Genomic DNA, 17675 nt, shown 5'->3' with positions numbered 1-17675 from the left:
GGACGCGGCGGTCGGTAGAGCTGTGCTTCAGTCGATTATTCCTTGACTCCTACCCTCCTCCAATGGTAAGTTTGTGAGTCACCTAATGTGTAATGGACGTGAACAATCACTCGAAGAAGAAAAAACGGTTACTTACCTTCTGTAACTGTTCTTCGAGATGTGTTGTTCACGTCCATTACACTTCCCACCCTCCTTCCCCTCTGTCGGAGTCACCGGCAAGAAGGAACCGAGGGAGGGTCGGGCCGGCAGGGGTATATATACGCTAGAGCGGGGCGCCGCTCTGGCGGGAGGGGAGACCCTGCAAGCCCGACGGGAGCCGCTGAGGGGAAAAGTTTCCGACGTTCATGCACGCGGCGCGCGCACACCTAATGTGTAATGGACGTGAACAACACATCTCGAAGAACAACAGTTACAGAAGGTAAGTAACCGTTTTTTCCCGCTCCACCCCGGCCAACAAGGAAAGTAAATGCTTGGACCTCTTCGGTCGCAAAGTATATGCATCCTCAACGCTACAATTTCGTATTGCTAATTATACTGCAGTTCTTGCAAAATATGACCACAGAAACTATAATACATTCATGGACTTTATTGATGACATTCCAGAACAGAAGAAACAACAATTCACAGCTCTGGTTTCCGAGGTACAAATCCTATCACGTACCGCTCTTCAAGCGGCCCTCGATGTAGCCAATACAGCAAGATCGACCGCCACAGCAGTGGTCATGCGCTGAGGTTCATGGCTCTCCTCCTCTTTCTTTCCTCAAGAGGTCCAGAGTACCATTGAAGACTTTCCCTTTGACGGTGACACTCTTTGCCTCCACCACGAACGATGTGCTTCATTCAATGAAGGACTCCAGGGCAACCCTCCGGTCCTTAGGTCTCCAGACAACTATGACCAGAAAGCGACAATATAGATACCAACCTTACCAACGTCCACGCTACCCCGCATATACGCAACACTTCCATAGATCACAGGAGCAACAACAACAGCAGCAACGCCAGAGACTGAGATTCCAGCGTCGTCGTCCCAATTCTGCGGGGGCACCTCAACCCCCTCCAATTAATAAGCAAATTTGAAGCTTTGGTCGAAGGTTTAGAAAACAGCGTTCCCACTTCAGCCAGTACACCTATTTTTGGACACCGCCTACGACCATTCTCCCATCAATGGCAGAACATTACCACCGACAAGTGGGTTACAGAGGCCGTTACAATTGGCTACTCCATCCCCTTCCTCTCCTTGCCTCCCACCCACCCACCCTCCCCGTCCCTCTTCAGGGACCCTTCTCACGAGCAACTACTCCTCCAAGAAGTGCAACATCTCCTCCAACTGGGAGTAATAGAAATTGTGCCCGAACGACACAAAGGGAAGGGTTTCTACTCCCATTATTTCTTAACAGAAAAGAAAACTGGGGGATGGCGACCAATCCTCGACCTCAGGCGGCTCAACAAATTTGTCAAAAAGCAAAAGTTCAAGATGGTTACTCTCACTACCAGCGCTGGAGCAGGGCGATTGGTTTTCAGCCCTCGACCTACAGGACGCCTATTATCATGTGACTATACACCCGGCCCACAGACGTTTCCTACGTTTTACCCTTGGCTTAACACATTTTCAATACAGGGTTCTCCCCTTTGGACTGTCCATGGCCCCCCGTGTTTTTTCCAAGATCCTAGCCGTAGTCACTGCCTACCTCAGGAAACAAGGGGTCGTAATATTTCCTTACCTCGACGATTGCCTCCTCAAAGCCTCAACATTCGACGAAGCTCTCCAATTCATGCAACTTACTGTCGATTGTTTCCTATCTCTAGGCCTGCAAATAAACAAAAACAAATCCACATTATGCCCCACCCAACATCTGGAGTTCATAGGAGCATACCTCGACTCCCGGACGGGATTGGCATCTCTCCCACCCGACCGCTTCAACTCCATAAGCCTACTGGCCACAAAACTTCGCAACAGTCCCCAGGTCACTGCCCGAGACTGTCTACAAATACTAGGTCACGTGGCCTCGTGCCACGTCCAAAACGCACGACTCTACATGAGGTGCTTCCAACCGTGGTTGGCCACGGTTTACAGACCGAATGTGCACTCTCTAAACAAGACTCTCTCCATACCCTTCCGAGTCAAAGATTCTCTGCTGTGGTGGACAGTTCACTCCAACCTCTGCTCTGGAGTCAGGAGGCTCCATCCCCCATACTGACTACTGATGCATTTCTGACAGGATGGAGTGCACACATGTCTCACCACACAGTCCAGGGGCTATGGTCTTCAACCGAAACCTCTCTGCACATAAATGTCCTAGAACTTCGAGCCATACGCAATGCGTGCCGTCACTTCTTCCCACTAATCAGGAATCACCATGTACGCATAATGACAGACAACATTGCATGCATGTTCTATGTAAACAGGCAGGGAGGGGCTTGCTCCCTCTCGCTTTGCACAGAGGCTATGAAGCTCTGAAATTGTTGCCTTTCGAACAACATCCGGATATCAGCTGCCTATCTTCCCAGAGTGATGAACACCACAGTGGACGAACTAAGCAGACGCTTTCCCTGGGATCACGAATGGGAGATAGACGAGAAAACCATTTACAACATATTCCGCATTTGGGGTCATCCAACCATAGACCTTTTTGCAACTGTGAAAAACACGAAATGCCCCAACTTTTGCTCCAGAGCGGGACTGGGCAAACGTTCCCTGGGAGACGCATTCATGATTCCATGGAACCGAAACTTACTCTATGCGTTTCCCCCGATACCGGTTCTCAACAGGGTCCTGATAAAAATACGAACAGACCATGCCAAGGTGATCCTGATTGCCCCATCATGGCCCAGACAACCGTGGTTTCCGTTCCTCAACAGAATGTCGATTCAACCACCAATTTCGTTGCCTCTCATCCCGAACCTCCTATCACAGCAACACGGCTGATTTCTCCACCCCAACCTGTCCATGCTTCACCTCAAAGCCTGGTTCCTACATGGTTCTCCCAAAACGAACTAGATTGCTCTGAACAAGTTCAAAGAGTGCTGCTACATAGCAGAACACAATCTACTCGCACCACCTATCTACGAAAGTGGAAACAATTCACACATTGGTGTTCAGCTAAACAACTTGTCCCACGTCGGTACCTCTCCCGATCATACTTGACTACCTATTGGACCTCAAGCAATCTGGCCTTTCTTTCAGCTCCATCAGAGTCCATTTAGCTGCTATTACAACCTTTCATGACAGAATTGATGATACCTCTGTCTTTGCTCATCCAATCACCACGAGTTTCCGCAAGGGACTCCAAGCCCTATACCCAGACATTAAACCACCTACCCCTCCGTGGGACCTTCATCTAGTACTAACCTGCTAATTCAACAACCATTTGAGCCCCTAGCCACTTGCTCCCTTTTACACCTTTCAATGAAAACAGCATTTTTAGTGGCAATTACCTCCGCCAGACGAGCAGGAGAAATAGCAGCTCTTATGGCAGACCCACCATATATGCTATTTTTCAAGGACAAGGTTACCCTTAGATTACACCCCAAATTTCTTCCAAAGGTGCATTCCTCATTCCACATTAATGAGCCGATACACCTACCAACCTTTTTTCCGAAACCACATGCAAACTCGTTCGAAGCCACGATGCATACATTAGATGTACGTAGGGCCTTGTCCTTCTATTTGGATAGAACCAAACCTTTTAGAAATTCTTCTAGACTCTTTGTCTCCATCACGGAGCATTCCAAAGGGACTCCTATTTCTACCCAGCGACTTTTTCAAACTGGATTTCTCAGTGCATCCGATTGTGCTATCAGATGAAGAAGGTTACACCTCCAGCCGGCATCAGAACTCACTCCACTAGATCTCTGGCTGCCTCTGTGGCTTTCTTACGCAAAGTTCCCCTGGCTGACCTCTGTAAAGCAGCCACTTGGTCCTCTGAACTCACATTTGTTAAACACTATGCCCTTATTCAGGGCCCTCTCTCTGATACACGATTGGGCAGAGCTGTACTATCTACGGCATTCCTATCAGATCCGAAGTCCCTACCTCCTTGAGACACACTGCTTTTAAGTCACCTGGAGTGGAGCACCCTCAGGGACATCTCTCTCTCGAAGAAGAGGAGGTTACTCACCCTGTGCAGTAACTGACGTTCTTCGAAATGAGTGTCCCTGTGGGTGCTCCACAACCCACCCTCCTCCCCTCTACTTCGGAGTTGGGGTAGCCTCCGTTGTAGAGAAGGAACTGAGGAGACCGGCCGCGCATGCGCACTATTAGCCTAGTCTCAGAGCAGGGGGGCAGGCTTTATGCATGCGTGGCCGGTATGAGTATTGCTACAAAAATTTCCGAGCAAAGGCGCAGGGACGCACCAACACCTGGAGTGGAGCACCCAAAGGGACACTCATCTCGAAGAACGTCATTTACTGCACAGGGTGAGTAACCTCCTCATATAAAAACGATACATGCATACAAATAGGAGGAATACATTCAGTATATCATAACCTTTGCAAAGATATGTCACATGGCATATCTAGCATAACGCATATTCCAGTTGTGTTATTTACACTTATAAGCATATTTCCATAAACATATAGAATGCAATGTCAAATACATAATATGATTCTTACTATCCCTTCAGGCAGGTTCGTAGTCAAGCAAATTAAAATGTTTGTGTCTCGTGTGTGTGTGTGTGTTGTACATATAAAATTTAACAGTGAAAGTAAAGTATGGCTACATAATAGATATCAACATTTATTTTATTGCATGGAGAGCTTCAGCAGAAGGAACCATCTGAAAGATATGAGTATTCTCCTTTAACTGCCAAACAACTTCCTAGAGATTTTGGTGTGTGAGATACATATTTGTCCCCATTTGTTGCCAGAGAGTCTTGGAAATAACTTATGTCCAAGAATAATCTTTGTTTCCATTTTCATTAATAAGAAAGTATTGCTAAATATTTTGCTTATGGAAATTTGTGTGGAACTGCCATAAGTTGTACCCTAGAAATCTGAGCTTTAGCAAACAGTCCCCTCTAAGAGTTACTTTAGGAAAGCTCACATACTCAGCTATTTTTCTCTAGCAAGATTTGTGATTTAAAAGCAAGCCTACCAACTGTTAAGTCACACTAGGTTGCGATCAGCCTTTTCACAAAAGTACAGGAGCTAACAGATCATACATGTTTTCATGCTACAGAAACCAAATAATTTAAATATGCAGAAGTAAAACGTTCTCAAAGTGTATGGATTGTAAGGAAGGATGGTTCAGTGGTTAGAGTGCTAGTCTGAGATTCTAGAGACCCAGATTCAGATCCCCACTCTGCTGGACTTCTTATGTGACATTGGGCAAGTCACGTAGGGCCAAGTTTTTAAAGCTACTTAGGTGTAGGTGCTTTAATACCTTTAAAAATCTTGCCTTAGTCTCTTGGCATGTCTGTGCTTTTGAGCTGGGGGTGATTCCCATCTCTAGGAGACGTGCGCTAGCTTTTGTTGAACGTGCCAGCTACAAATAGACAGTAGCCACAACTGTGCAAGAGGTAGGAGGGGCTAGCCACCCTGATTACATGCCCATTGGAGATGCTAGGTGCATACTTGGGGTGGCTGCTTGCGCTGCCGTGGCAACATTTTCTTTTTGGTGTGCTAGCTCGATGAGAGCATGCACGAGAGTATGTCTCTTTGAGTTGAGAATCACACCCCCAACTCAAACTGTAGACATACCCTCTCGGTGCCTCAGTTCCCTGTCTGTAAGCTGGGGATAATAGGATAAGTACGATCTCACAGGGGTTTTATGAGGATAAATGCATGTAAGATTATGTGAAGTGCTCAGGTGTTCATGTAGTTGAGACTATTTAAATACCTAAGATGAAATATATTGTGATTTTTTTTTCCTGAGTGGGACAGACCCAGAAGTGGGGAAGAGGCTTTAACTTTTATCTCAAGACTGTCTTTAGTCACCCTTCTGGCTCTTGAATTCTTCTTTGGAGTGTTCAGTGGTAATGGGGCAATTGGGTGGGGCTGCAGAGGTGGTGCGGAGGACTGGATGAAGAAAGCTAGTTCATGGAATGAAGTAACAACAGCTCTGGAAGACAGACACCTGAAGAGAGAGGGGAGAGTAGTAGAGCCAGAGGTAGGTGGTAAACCAGGAGCCCCAGGGGAGAGATGGCTAACAAGGAAAACAAGTATAGGTGAATATAGATAAATAATGTGAAATCTTAGAAGAAATCTGCCTGACAAGCCGAGAACCTAAATCCAAACATGTCATAACTGTGTAAACAAGTTAAAACTGTGCATTTACACTGCAGTCTTTTGATTACACTAATGCTTTATGCAATCAAGCTCTTTCCACCTGCATCTATAACAGTTACAATAATCTGGTATCTTTGTTGCTGCTCTAGTTCCCCCTCGCCTCCATCCCAGTAGTTATTACAGACTTTGGGGTATGCCCTTTCCCGAGCTGTGCACATGTAGTGTATCTTGCCTTGTGACTTAGCATGTACTTGCATATTTTTGTAGCTTCATAGCAATGTGATACCATATTGAAGCGATTAGAAGTTGATCCTATGACTCCACATTGAAATAGCATTTGATGCATGTGGGATTGGATGGTTTTTGAATTGCAGCTGTTAAACATAAAAATTGCACAGAAATTTCATAACCCAACCACTGACTGGAAAGGTCTGTTTTCATAAAGGAAACTTTGGGTTTGGGAGTTTTGTTACTGTGTATATCATTTACCATTTAATTTTGACCTTCACTTGCTTTGAAGGATCTAATTAAAACACTGAAGTGCAACCTGCTTTTGTTTGTGTCATGTAGGAGCCTGCTGCCCACTGTGTGCTGGAATGCTGAGAGTCTTATACGATAAAGACAAGCTGGACACTTTTGCTAAGGTAAAGAACTGTAGCCATTTCCCATGTAAAATGCCTGAAAATGTTGAAGGGCAGTTTGTGACAGCCGGTTGTTTTAAAAAATTGGAGTATTAACCACCAAAAAAAGTGTAATAAACCAGAAAGTTAAAAATACTCTGTAATGGTTCCTTTTTCATAATTAGGAAGCATTTGGTTTGCTTTTCATCGTCTTAATAATTTTACAGTATGTTTTAGTCATTGGTATTAAGGTGTAAGAATTGAATTGTAATAGAGAAGGTCCAAACAAATACTATCATGTGCGCCATACAATTTTACAGTAGTTTTGTGATATAAGATAGCAGCAGCTTAAATCATTTAAATTGGAGAAGAAAAATGCCTATAAGAACATCCTGTCCGTTCTGTAACAGTGATGGGATTGTTCCTTTATAGCTTTCAGAATTTGATGTAGTATTACTTAATATTTTCCTACTACTGCCCTGGGAAGTAGTAGGAAAATATATTCTGTTAATGTATCTCTCTCTATGTACCTTTACTCTAATATTTTCCTCTGCTTAATTTAATCTCTTTCCTCCTGATACACCTCCTGAAAAAAATTCTCTAACTTTGATTGTTTACACGCTTCTGATACTTTAAAACTATGATAATTATCTAAGTCATTGTTTAGCCAAACTATTCCTAGTTAACTTTTTTTAACTTCCACATAAGTAAGACTTCCTTCCTCTCCCTGTGTTCCTTTCTCTAAACCTCCAGTTTGGTGGTAATTTTTTTCTGCTGTTGAGTGTCCAGAACTCAACACAGCATTTGAGATGCTGCCTCCCTAATGCAGTGTATACAGGAGCTATGTTCCCTACTGGCCCATGGTGTGATGCCAAAAATAACATTTGGTACCACCTCACATTGCTATATCTTGTGATAATGAGGTCTGGTATGAAAAAAGGGAACATTTTTTCCCTATCAACACGGTGCTTCTCATTTTCAAAAAAGACAACCAACAGATGAAACAGAGTAACTCCCCAACAACAATTGAAACATGATATCAATATTTAGACAATTATGTGGAAACTATGCTAATTATTTACAAGCATGCAATTTCTTCCTGTGATGAGTGTTCATATCCAGGATACAGTTTCTCAATACTTTTCCAGAGTGTCTGCAGTATGCAAACAACCTCTTCTAAACAGTTTGCTTCTATATGTTGTACTCTCTGAGTTAAAGAAGAATAATTACAAAATGGCTTAATGAAACTGTCAAATAATGTAAATCCCAAATTTGACCCTGTAATGGTCCTCACTTGAGGTCTGGTTGGGAAGTGTGGCCTAGTGGTCACAGCCACAACCCCCGACTGCTAAGGGGGTTGTGGGGAGGGGAGCCCGGGCCCTGACTCAGGGCCCTTTGGCCTACCAGTAATCTGGAAACAAAGGCTGCTTAAGGCTGTCTTCCTTGGGCCTCTTCCTCTCGTCTCCCCCCTGGGGTCAGCTCAGTCCAAGGCCTTCACCTGGTGGGGAAATCCAAACCAAAAGAAATAAGAGGGCATTACCAACGTCCAAGGTCAAAGGATACTTCCCTCTCTGGTTGTTTCTGCTGTGGGTCCTCCCTTCCCTCAAGGAGGGCCCCTTTGGGCAGCGGTGTCAGAGCCTTTAGCTTTCCCTCTGCTCTGCTGGAGCTGTGGGCTGCATGTCTGCTCACCTCCAGCTCTGCCACCCGAATGACCTAATTCCCTGCCTTTTAATTCCTCTAGCATATGGAGCATTTGCTGCAGGTGTGGCGGGGTGGGGCTAGCTGAGCCCAAAATAATCCCTTAACCTCTTGGTGCTCAGTGTGGGGTTTTTACACCACATCACAGACCCTAAAGGGAATCATGAAATACTAGTAGTTCTTCGAGGAATGTCCCTGTGGATGCTTCACTTTTTTGGGTGTTTGAGTGCTCCTGCACTTCTAGTCGGAGATTTAAGCTAGCAGTGCCCTGGTTGGCCACGTACGCACTGCTGCCAGCTTGTGCTGCTCTCAGTGGGTATCGCGCACGTGCAGCCAACTGTCCCCCAATTCCTTTGCCGCCGTTGGTTTCGGTTGGAACAACAGCAGCGCCTCAGAATAATCTTCCTCAGAATAGTTTTTCCTTTCCTTTTTGCCCAAAATTACCCCCTTCCTGTTCCCTGCAGGGTTCCTGTCTTTTCCCTTCCCATTTAAAAAACAACCAGAGAGACTCTTCAAACGGCTATGCCTGGCTCCCCAGGCTTTAAACGTTGCCTCACCTGTAGACTGTCAATATCAGTCTCTGACGGTCACGCCCAGTGTGTTCGCTGCCTGGGAGACTCGCGTTACGCAGAAGTGCCACCATGGCAAAAAATTAACGGCAAGGACCAGAAAGGCTAGGGAACTTCAGCTCAAACTGATGCTTATGGAGAAGTCCCCTGCGTCCTGCATCTGACCCTGAGCAGGGGACCTCTCCCCACCAGCTCGCTCACTCACTCACCGACTGCCGTGTCGGACATGGGATCCTCCTCTAAGATGACCACAAAGGATCCAGCCCCCATGAAAACAAGCGGTCACACTCCTTCCCCCCCCTCTCCCCCCCCAGGGAGAATCGCCATGCAAAAAGTGATCTCTGACGGCTAAATCTGCCCCGGTACCGTCGCCATGCAGAGCCTCGGACCGCGTGGCACCAGGTTCGTCCAGTGCAGAGGCAACCCGAGGAGCGAAAGACCCAGTGCGGTCTAGCTCTAAGACAGGCAGCCAAGGCAAAGCTAATAAGCCTGTTCCCTCAGAGCCTAGAGAGCTGAAGCCCTCGGCACCGAGCAGTGCTATGGCGCCACCTGTTGTTCCTATGTATTACAGCAAGCCCACAGCACCAGCAGCACAGATGCTGACTAACCTCTGTGCCTCCTATGCCTGCACCTAAGTTCCCGGTGCCGTAGCATTTCATTAGCCAGGCAGACCTTTTTGTTGCCTCCACCCTGGGCACACCTCTCTTAGGCACAGATGGCAGACCAGCTCAGCCCCTCCTCTCTCAAGCGATAAGGAGGATGAAGTGGCTGTAGGGATGGGCACCCCATGCCATTCATCGCCCAAACCTGGAACCTCAGGGCTACAATCTACAGTGTGGCAACCCCCAGGGCCTCAATGGATGCCCCCCCAATGGCCCTCCCACCAAACTGAGGCCCATGGGCACTGTACAGGGCTCACAATATTCAGCCTTCTAACCAATCCAGGTCCAGAACACCAAGATCAGCTAGATCTACTTCACTGGTTGCCCCAGCTTCCCCTGAAGTTGCTGGGGAGGAACAAGAGGGCAATGAGGACTTAATAGAGGGTGACATCCTACCTCCTACCCATATTTATTCATCGTCCCCGGAGGATACAATCATGCCTCCCCCCACACCGGGGGACGACTTTAAATCTTTCCAAGATCTATTCAAGCATGTGGCTGATTTCCCTAGGCATCTGCTTAGAAGAGCTGCTAGAGTCACAGCATGAGCTCACTGACATTCTCCATGCCTCTTCTACAGCCAAGATTGCATTGCCTATTAATTCTGCCATTATGGACCCAGCAAAAACGGTCTGGCAGACACCGGCCACGGCCCCACCTTCTTGTAAACGTTCAGACAAGAAGTATTACATGCCAGCAAAAGGGGCTGAGTTCCTCTTCACTTACCCTAGTCCAAACTCACTGGTTGTGGAAGCCATTAATCAAAGGGGAAAACCACACCTGGCTCGTACCACCTCTTACGAAAGAAGACTGGAAACGCCTTGACTTGTTTTTGGTAGAAAGGCCTATTCCTCAGCGACTCTTCAGTTACGCATCACTACCTACTCCACGCTATTAGCCAAATACACTCTCAACATTTTTGCACAGATGTCTGTGTTTATTGAGCATCTCCCAACAGACAAAAAAGAACAATACAAAGCGAGCATCTCAGAAGGTTCCCTGATTGCCAGGACGGCCTTGCAGACATCATTGGATTCTGCAGACACGGCGGCTCGCTCCATCGCCACATCAGTAGTCATGCGGAGGGCCTCTTGGCTCCACCTTTCCGGTTTCCCCAAGGAAATCCAGGCCACGATCGAGGACTTACCTTTTGAGGGACAGAAACTCTTTGCAGACATCACGGATGCAGCCTTGCATACGCTCAAGGACTCCTGTGCCATGCTGAAACCTTGGGAATTCACGTACCTGATAAAAAGAAACAGGGCGCATTTTACACCCAGCGCTTCCGTACTGCTCTGTATACCCAGCCACAGAGACAGTACTACCAACGTCGCAAACAACGTCAGCCAAGACGATGATAGACACCGGGGCAATCCACCACGTCCCAACCATCTACTTCTAGACAGGCATTTTAAAGTATTGGTCGAGGGCATGAGAGTCCCTCAAATTCCATTGCCACAAGCATCTCCTGATTCCAGTCCATTTGGAGACCTCCTAACACCTTTCTATCCGGTCTGAGCAATCATGGGTTCTGGAAATTATACACAAGGGCTATTCCATCCCCTTCACCTCTATTTCACCAACCCACCGCCCTTTCCCATCCCTCTTCAGGGAACCTTCTCACGAGCACCTACTACAGCAGAAAATAAATCACCTCCTGCAACTCGGTGCCATAGAACCCGTACCTCCCAAACACGGGAGGACCAGGTTTTATTCACGCTATTTCCTCACCCAAAAGAAAATGGGCAGATGGAGGCCCATATTGGACTTGCGCAAGCTAAACAAGTTTATCAGAACTCAGCATTTCAAGATGGTTACCACTGCAACCGTAATCCCAGCATTGGAGAAGGGAGATTGGCTCTCAACCCTCGACCTCCAGGATGCTTATTTCCATCTTACCATACATCCTTGGACTTTCCACGGCCCTGCGAGTTTTCTCCAAAGTCCTTGCTGTGGTTGCAGCCCATCTTCACAGACAGGGGGTAATTATATTCCCCGACCTGGACGATTGAAAGCTTCTACATACCAACAGGTGGTGGACGCTTTGTCACTCACTGCAACTCTGTTCAGAAGACTAGGCCTACAAATCAATGGCCTAAAATCCACCCTAATTCTGACCCAACAGTTGGAATTCATAGGTGCCCACCTGGACTGCACCATGGCATTGGCAAGTCTACCTCCAACAACGCTTCCTGACATTAACAAACCTCATAGCAACCATACAAAACAGCCTGCAGACATCCGCCAGGTTATACCTCTAACTTCTAGGACACATGTCAGCAACCACGTTTGTCTTTAAACATGCACGACGTCATATGAGGTACCTTCAGGCATGGCTCCGTACAGTATACATTCATCACAGACATTCCATTCAAAAGCGACTGACCATGCCCACCACGGTAAAGAATTTGTTATCCTGGTGGACAAACCATTCCAACATCTGCAGGGGTGTCCCTTTCCAACAACACACCCCATTAGTAACGATAACCACGGATGCGTCTCTCCTGGGCTGGGGGGCACACCTGTCCGAACATACCATCCAGGGCAGATGGTCCTCCATGGAGTCCGTGCTCCACATAAATCTATTGGAGCTTTGGGTGGTCCACAATGCATGCCACCATTTTCTGCCCCTCATTCACAACAAGACAGTGCAGATCCTTACGGACAATTTGGCCACCATGTTTTATATCAATCGCCAAGGTGAGGCTCGATCTTACCTGCTCTGCACAGAGGTGGTTCAGCTTTGGGAGTGGTGCATCTCCCACAACATAGACCTCAAAGCAGCCTACCTGCCGGGAAGCCAAAACAGCACAGCAGACGAGCTAAGCAGAAACTTCTCCCAGACACACGAATGGGAAATGGACCCGGAAATCCTCACCACTATCTTCCAACACTGGGGTTTCTCCACAATAGACCTTTTTGCAACGCCCCACAATACCAAGTGCCCTCAATACTGCTCCCGGACAAGACTCGGAGAAAACTCCCTCGAGGACGCCTTCCTTGTGAAATGGGAAGCGTCTCTAATGTACGCTTTCCCCCCAATTCCTCTGATATCTCGTGCCCTTTACAAGATAAAACAGGACAGATCCCGAGTAATCCTGATTGCACCAACGTGGCCCAGACAAACCTGGTTTCCCTACCTCAACCAGATCACAACACCACTGTGACCCCTCCCACTCATACCTCACCTACTCACACTGGACTCAGGTCATCTCTGTCACCCCAACTTCCTGATCCTCCATCTCAAGGCATGGCTAATCTGTGGCTGACACCTCTGGAGGCCGGCTGTTCCACAGAGGTCTGGGATGTTTTGATGAAAAGCAGATGATTAACCACATGAAAAACATATACTCAAAAGTGGTGTCGTTTCTCCATATGGTGTGGAGACAAACAACTCTCCCCTTGTAGGCTCCATTACCTACAATACTTGAATACATGCTGATCCTAAAAAAATCGGGTCTTTCTATCAGTTCACTCCGGGTACACTTATCTGCAATCACAGCTTTCCATTCCAAAGTAGATGGCCTCACTATATTCACGCATCCTCTCTCTAAATGCTTCCTCAAGGGTATACAGAATACTTACCCTACAGTCAGAGACCCTACCCCTATGTGGGACCTTAACTTAGTCCTCCGTACCCTCATGAGCAAACCTTTTGAGCCTCTGGCTACCTGCTCACTATTACACTTGTCCATTAAAGTCGCCTTCCTAGTCGCAATTACGTTGGCACGACAGGTTGGAGAGCTTGGTGCCCTGATGGTAACTTCACCTTTCACCATATTCCTCAAGGACAAGGTAATCCTTTGCCCACATCCGAAATTCATACCTAAAGTGGCCTCATCCTTCCATCTCAACTAGCCCATCTACTTACCTGTATTCTTCCTGAAGCCGCATGCTGACAGCAGGGAAGCATCTCTTCACGTCTTGGACGTTCATAGAGCACTTGCGTTCTATATAGATAGAACAAAGACATTCAGAAAATCCACCAGACTGTTCGTTTCCACAACGAAACGATCTCAAGGACTAACCATTTCCAAACAACGACTTTCAAATTGGATATCGGAGTGCATTCGATCATGCTACTGCGAACAAGACCTAGAACCCCCCTCTGGTCTTCACACGCACTCCACCAGGGCTATATCCACTTCAATAACCTTTCTTAAAGATATACCCATCATTCATATATGTAAAGCAGCTACCTGGGCATCAGCCCACACCTTCACCAGACATTACGCCATAGAGAAGCAATCAGTTGCCGATGCTCATTTCAGAGAATCAGTGTTATCCACTACTCAGTAAACCTCTCCGAAGCCCCTCCTTCCACTGAAGGGTACTGCTCTATAGTCACCTAAAAGTGGAGCACCCACAGGGACATTCCTCGTAGAAGAAGGGAAGATTACTCATCTGTGCAGTAACTGATGTTCTTTGAGATGGTTGTCCCTGTGGGTGCTCCACTACACCACCCCTCCCCTCTGCTTCGGAGTTTCTCTTCGATCCTCTGCAGCAGAGAAGGAACTGGGGGACGGTTGACTGCACGGGCAATACTTACTCAGAGCAGCATTTGCTGGCGGCAGCGCGTGCGTGGCCAGCCAGGGCACTGCTACATTAAATTTCCGACTAGAAGCGCAGGGGCGCTCAAATACCCAAAAAAGTGGAGCACCCACAGGGACAACCATCTCGAAGAACATCAGTTACTGCACAGGTGAGTAACCTTCTCTTCTTCTTTGAGTGACTGTCCACATGGATTCACTTCTGGTGCATTTGCGCCTGTGCGTATGAGATCAGATATTTTTGGCCAGCAGTGTCCTTTGGGGCCATGACTGCATGCTAGATATCTTTGTGCCAACCCACCACCACCACCAGAGGGCATAAAAGATGGAGTGGGCTCTACCATATGTCAGTTCCTTCTTACCGCTGGTGGCAGCGAGACTGAATCCTTACAGTGTCTGCTTGCTTCTCTGTGAGTCTGTTGTAGTTAGTGATAGTAATTAATTAGTAAACTTTTAGATTGCCTGTTGGTTTAAAAAAAAAAAAAGAGAGAGAGAACCTTTTACTAGTTTATTCATAGATAAACTTGGAGCTGTCATTGCCCCATACCAGGACTTATGCTGTTGTTACAGTGGCAGCTATCTTTCTGGGGTTTAAGACATGCCCCTCCTCAGATGCTTCAGTGCTACTCAATGATGAGCACTCTTTTTCTTTTGTGTGAAAGGCATATCCCTGACCATGGCTTTATCTGCCATTCTTTTTCCAAGCAGGCTCAGAAGGCTAGGGATAAATGCCTAAAGTCATTTCTTTTGGAGCACTCTATGAAAACCATCTCTGACACAGATAAGGACATAGCTAAAGCTCAGTCCTCCTTCCAGTCCTTCTTGGTTAGTGCCCCAGCAAGCCGTAATTCCCTCCTATGCTCCAGGGCTGAGATGCCTAATAAACCTCACTTGTTGATCTCGATCCACACATTGACTTTTTCAAAAAGGGGTAGGAAGGAGCTTTTACTTCAGAGATGAGACATAAATCTCCCTCTCCTGGACCCTCAGAGCCGAGACACAAGAGTGCTAGACTCATCCCAAGCTCTGCAGCTGAAGGGCAGCCTTATCCTTATTTTGCCTCAATATTGGTTATGATGAGTGCCTATGGTACCAGCTAAATTTGCTGCCTACTTTCCTTTGGCGCTGATCTTCTTGGTACCCAGCAGCTTGATGCAGTACAGACCCATTTACGCATGAATCCGCTTAAAGCGCGGTTGCACCATGCCTCCCAGTGCTACCTATTTAACACGCGAGACTCGTTAACACGCGGTACAGGAACTTGCTATGTAGATTTGCTCACTAACTCACTGACATAGAAATCGACAGGAAGTGTGGAGCAGAAACGTGTTGTACGACTTTACCGATATTAGTAAAGACGTATCACACATGCTTAGTCATTGTCACGCTAGAGAGATATATAATACAGTATATAGTAGTTATATAGTAATATATATACTACATTAGAAAATTTTAACCGTAGGCCTAATATAATGGCAGAGGGCAAGCGTCAGCGTTTCTACACTGTATAAGAAAAGCTAGCTGCAATAGATCGAGTAAATAGTGGAGAAACCCAGGCCAAAGTTTCAAAAGATATTGGGATTGCCAAATCTACTCTCCGAGGATGGCTAAAAAACTATTCTAAACTGAATGACTTTGTACAAAATATCAATTCTGCCGTGGGGCTTAAGCGAAAATGTGTGCTTTTTCAGAAAAACCCACAATAGACAAAGCCATGCGCACGTGGTTTGCTCAGGAAAGGCTGAAAGGAAAGCCGCTAAGTGGGCCAATTCTTCAAGCTCAGGCGACAAAATTTGGAAATTTAACGGGGGATGAATCATTCCAAGACAGCAAGGGGTTTATAAGTCGTTTTAAAAAGCGTCATGGCATAGCGCAGGTATCTATTTTCTAGAGAAAGCCGATCAGCCGATGAATCGACCGCGAATGCATTTCCCGCCGAGTTAAAATCTATTTTACAAAATGAAGACTACCACAGAGAACAACTTTATAATTGTGATGAAACAGCTTTATTTGCAAAACTGCTACCTGATAAGACTTTAGCCTTTAATTATGAGACACAGTAAACAGCTGGATTTAAAAAGATAAAAGATCATGTGACTCTTCTTTTTTGTAGTAATAAGACAGGCAGCCATAAGCTTGCCCCTCTTCTCGTTGGCCGCTTTCATAACCCTCGCTGCTTTAATCACCTCAATAGAGCCAAACTGCCAGTAATATACGCTAAGAGCAAAAATGCTTGGATGACGAGACACATTTTCGACGACTGGTTCCACAGCAGCTTTGTTCCAGCTGTTCGTAAGCATCTGCGGTCGAAGAAACTTGAAGCCAAAGCACTTTTGCTACTTGACAATTGTCCAGCCCATCCTCCAGCCGAATCACTGGTATCGAGCGATGGAAAAATTCGAGTGCTATACCTACCATTCAATACATCATCAGAAATTCAACCTTTAGACCAGGGCATTATTCAGAATTTTAAAAACAATTATCAACGGGAGCTGATTTTGGCGATTGTGGCATGCATGTTTTTGGGCATTTCCGAATTCCTGAAACTGTTAAACATGAAAGAAATTATTTATTTAGTTAAAAAAGCTTGGGACGGAGTAAAACAAAAGTCCATTGAAAACTGCTGGATGAAGGCTCTCGGTGATGCCTTTTCTGTCAAAGACGGCTCAGACTTGGAAATTCCAGCAGTGGCACTGATTCAGAGCCAGACTTTGAAGGATTTTCAGAAGAAGACGTCCTACAAACACGCACGCAGACAAAAGAGGATAAAGGTAAACTTCTCTTTCAAATGATAAAAGATTTTAGTTTGGATACATCGCCGGAAATCATTACCAAGTGGCTGGAGCTGGATGAAGATTGCCCGACTTCAGAATTTCTGTCCGAGGAAGAAATGTTAACAAGCTGCGAGGCTACGTCAGACCGCGAAAGTAGTGGCGAGAATTCTAATAATGCAGGCCTAAATGACAATGACGACGACGATGTCGTTGAAAAGGTCAAAATTTCGCCCACAGAAGCCCTTAGTGCTGTAGAAACTGTTGTAAGATTTATGGAGGACCAAATGCGGAAAATATCGAAATCATTCATCTGCGGCAAATGACAGACTTCATAAGAAAGAAAGAAAGAAAGAAATATGAGCCAAAAAGAGCAGAAAATAACGGTGTTTTTTTCTAAGTGAATCATAGACACTTTTTTCAGCATGGCCCTCTTAACCCACGGTCCGTTAACACATGGTCGTGATGGCTTGACTCCCGGCATCCGTGCGTAAACAGGTCTGTACTGTATCTGCAGCTCCCACATGTTAGTGGCCAGCATCTTTGTACGTACATTCCCTTTTTGGAGCTTAAGGTCTAT

General features: G+C 46.3%; 1 protein-coding gene across 1 annotated transcript in view; it reads left to right on the top strand.

The window, feature by feature from the left end:
- RECK (reversion inducing cysteine rich protein with kazal motifs) overlaps positions 1 to 17675 on the top strand; it is a 131694-nt gene that overhangs the window by 97502 nt on the left and 16517 nt on the right. Inside the window, exon 18 of the mRNA XM_065399444.1 lies at positions 6796 to 6869. Coding sequence (XP_065255516.1) covers positions 6796 to 6869 — 74 coding nt within the window. The remainder of the gene's footprint in view (positions 1 to 6795; positions 6870 to 17675) is intronic.

The sequence above is a fragment of the Emys orbicularis genome, chromosome 2, assembly GCF_028017835.1.
Source record: "Emys orbicularis isolate rEmyOrb1 chromosome 2, rEmyOrb1.hap1, whole genome shotgun sequence".
NCBI lineage: Eukaryota > Metazoa > Chordata > Testudines > Emydidae > Emys > Emys orbicularis.
The sequence above is the reverse complement of the archived record's forward strand: the minus strand, read 5'-3'. Positions and strand labels throughout refer to the sequence as shown.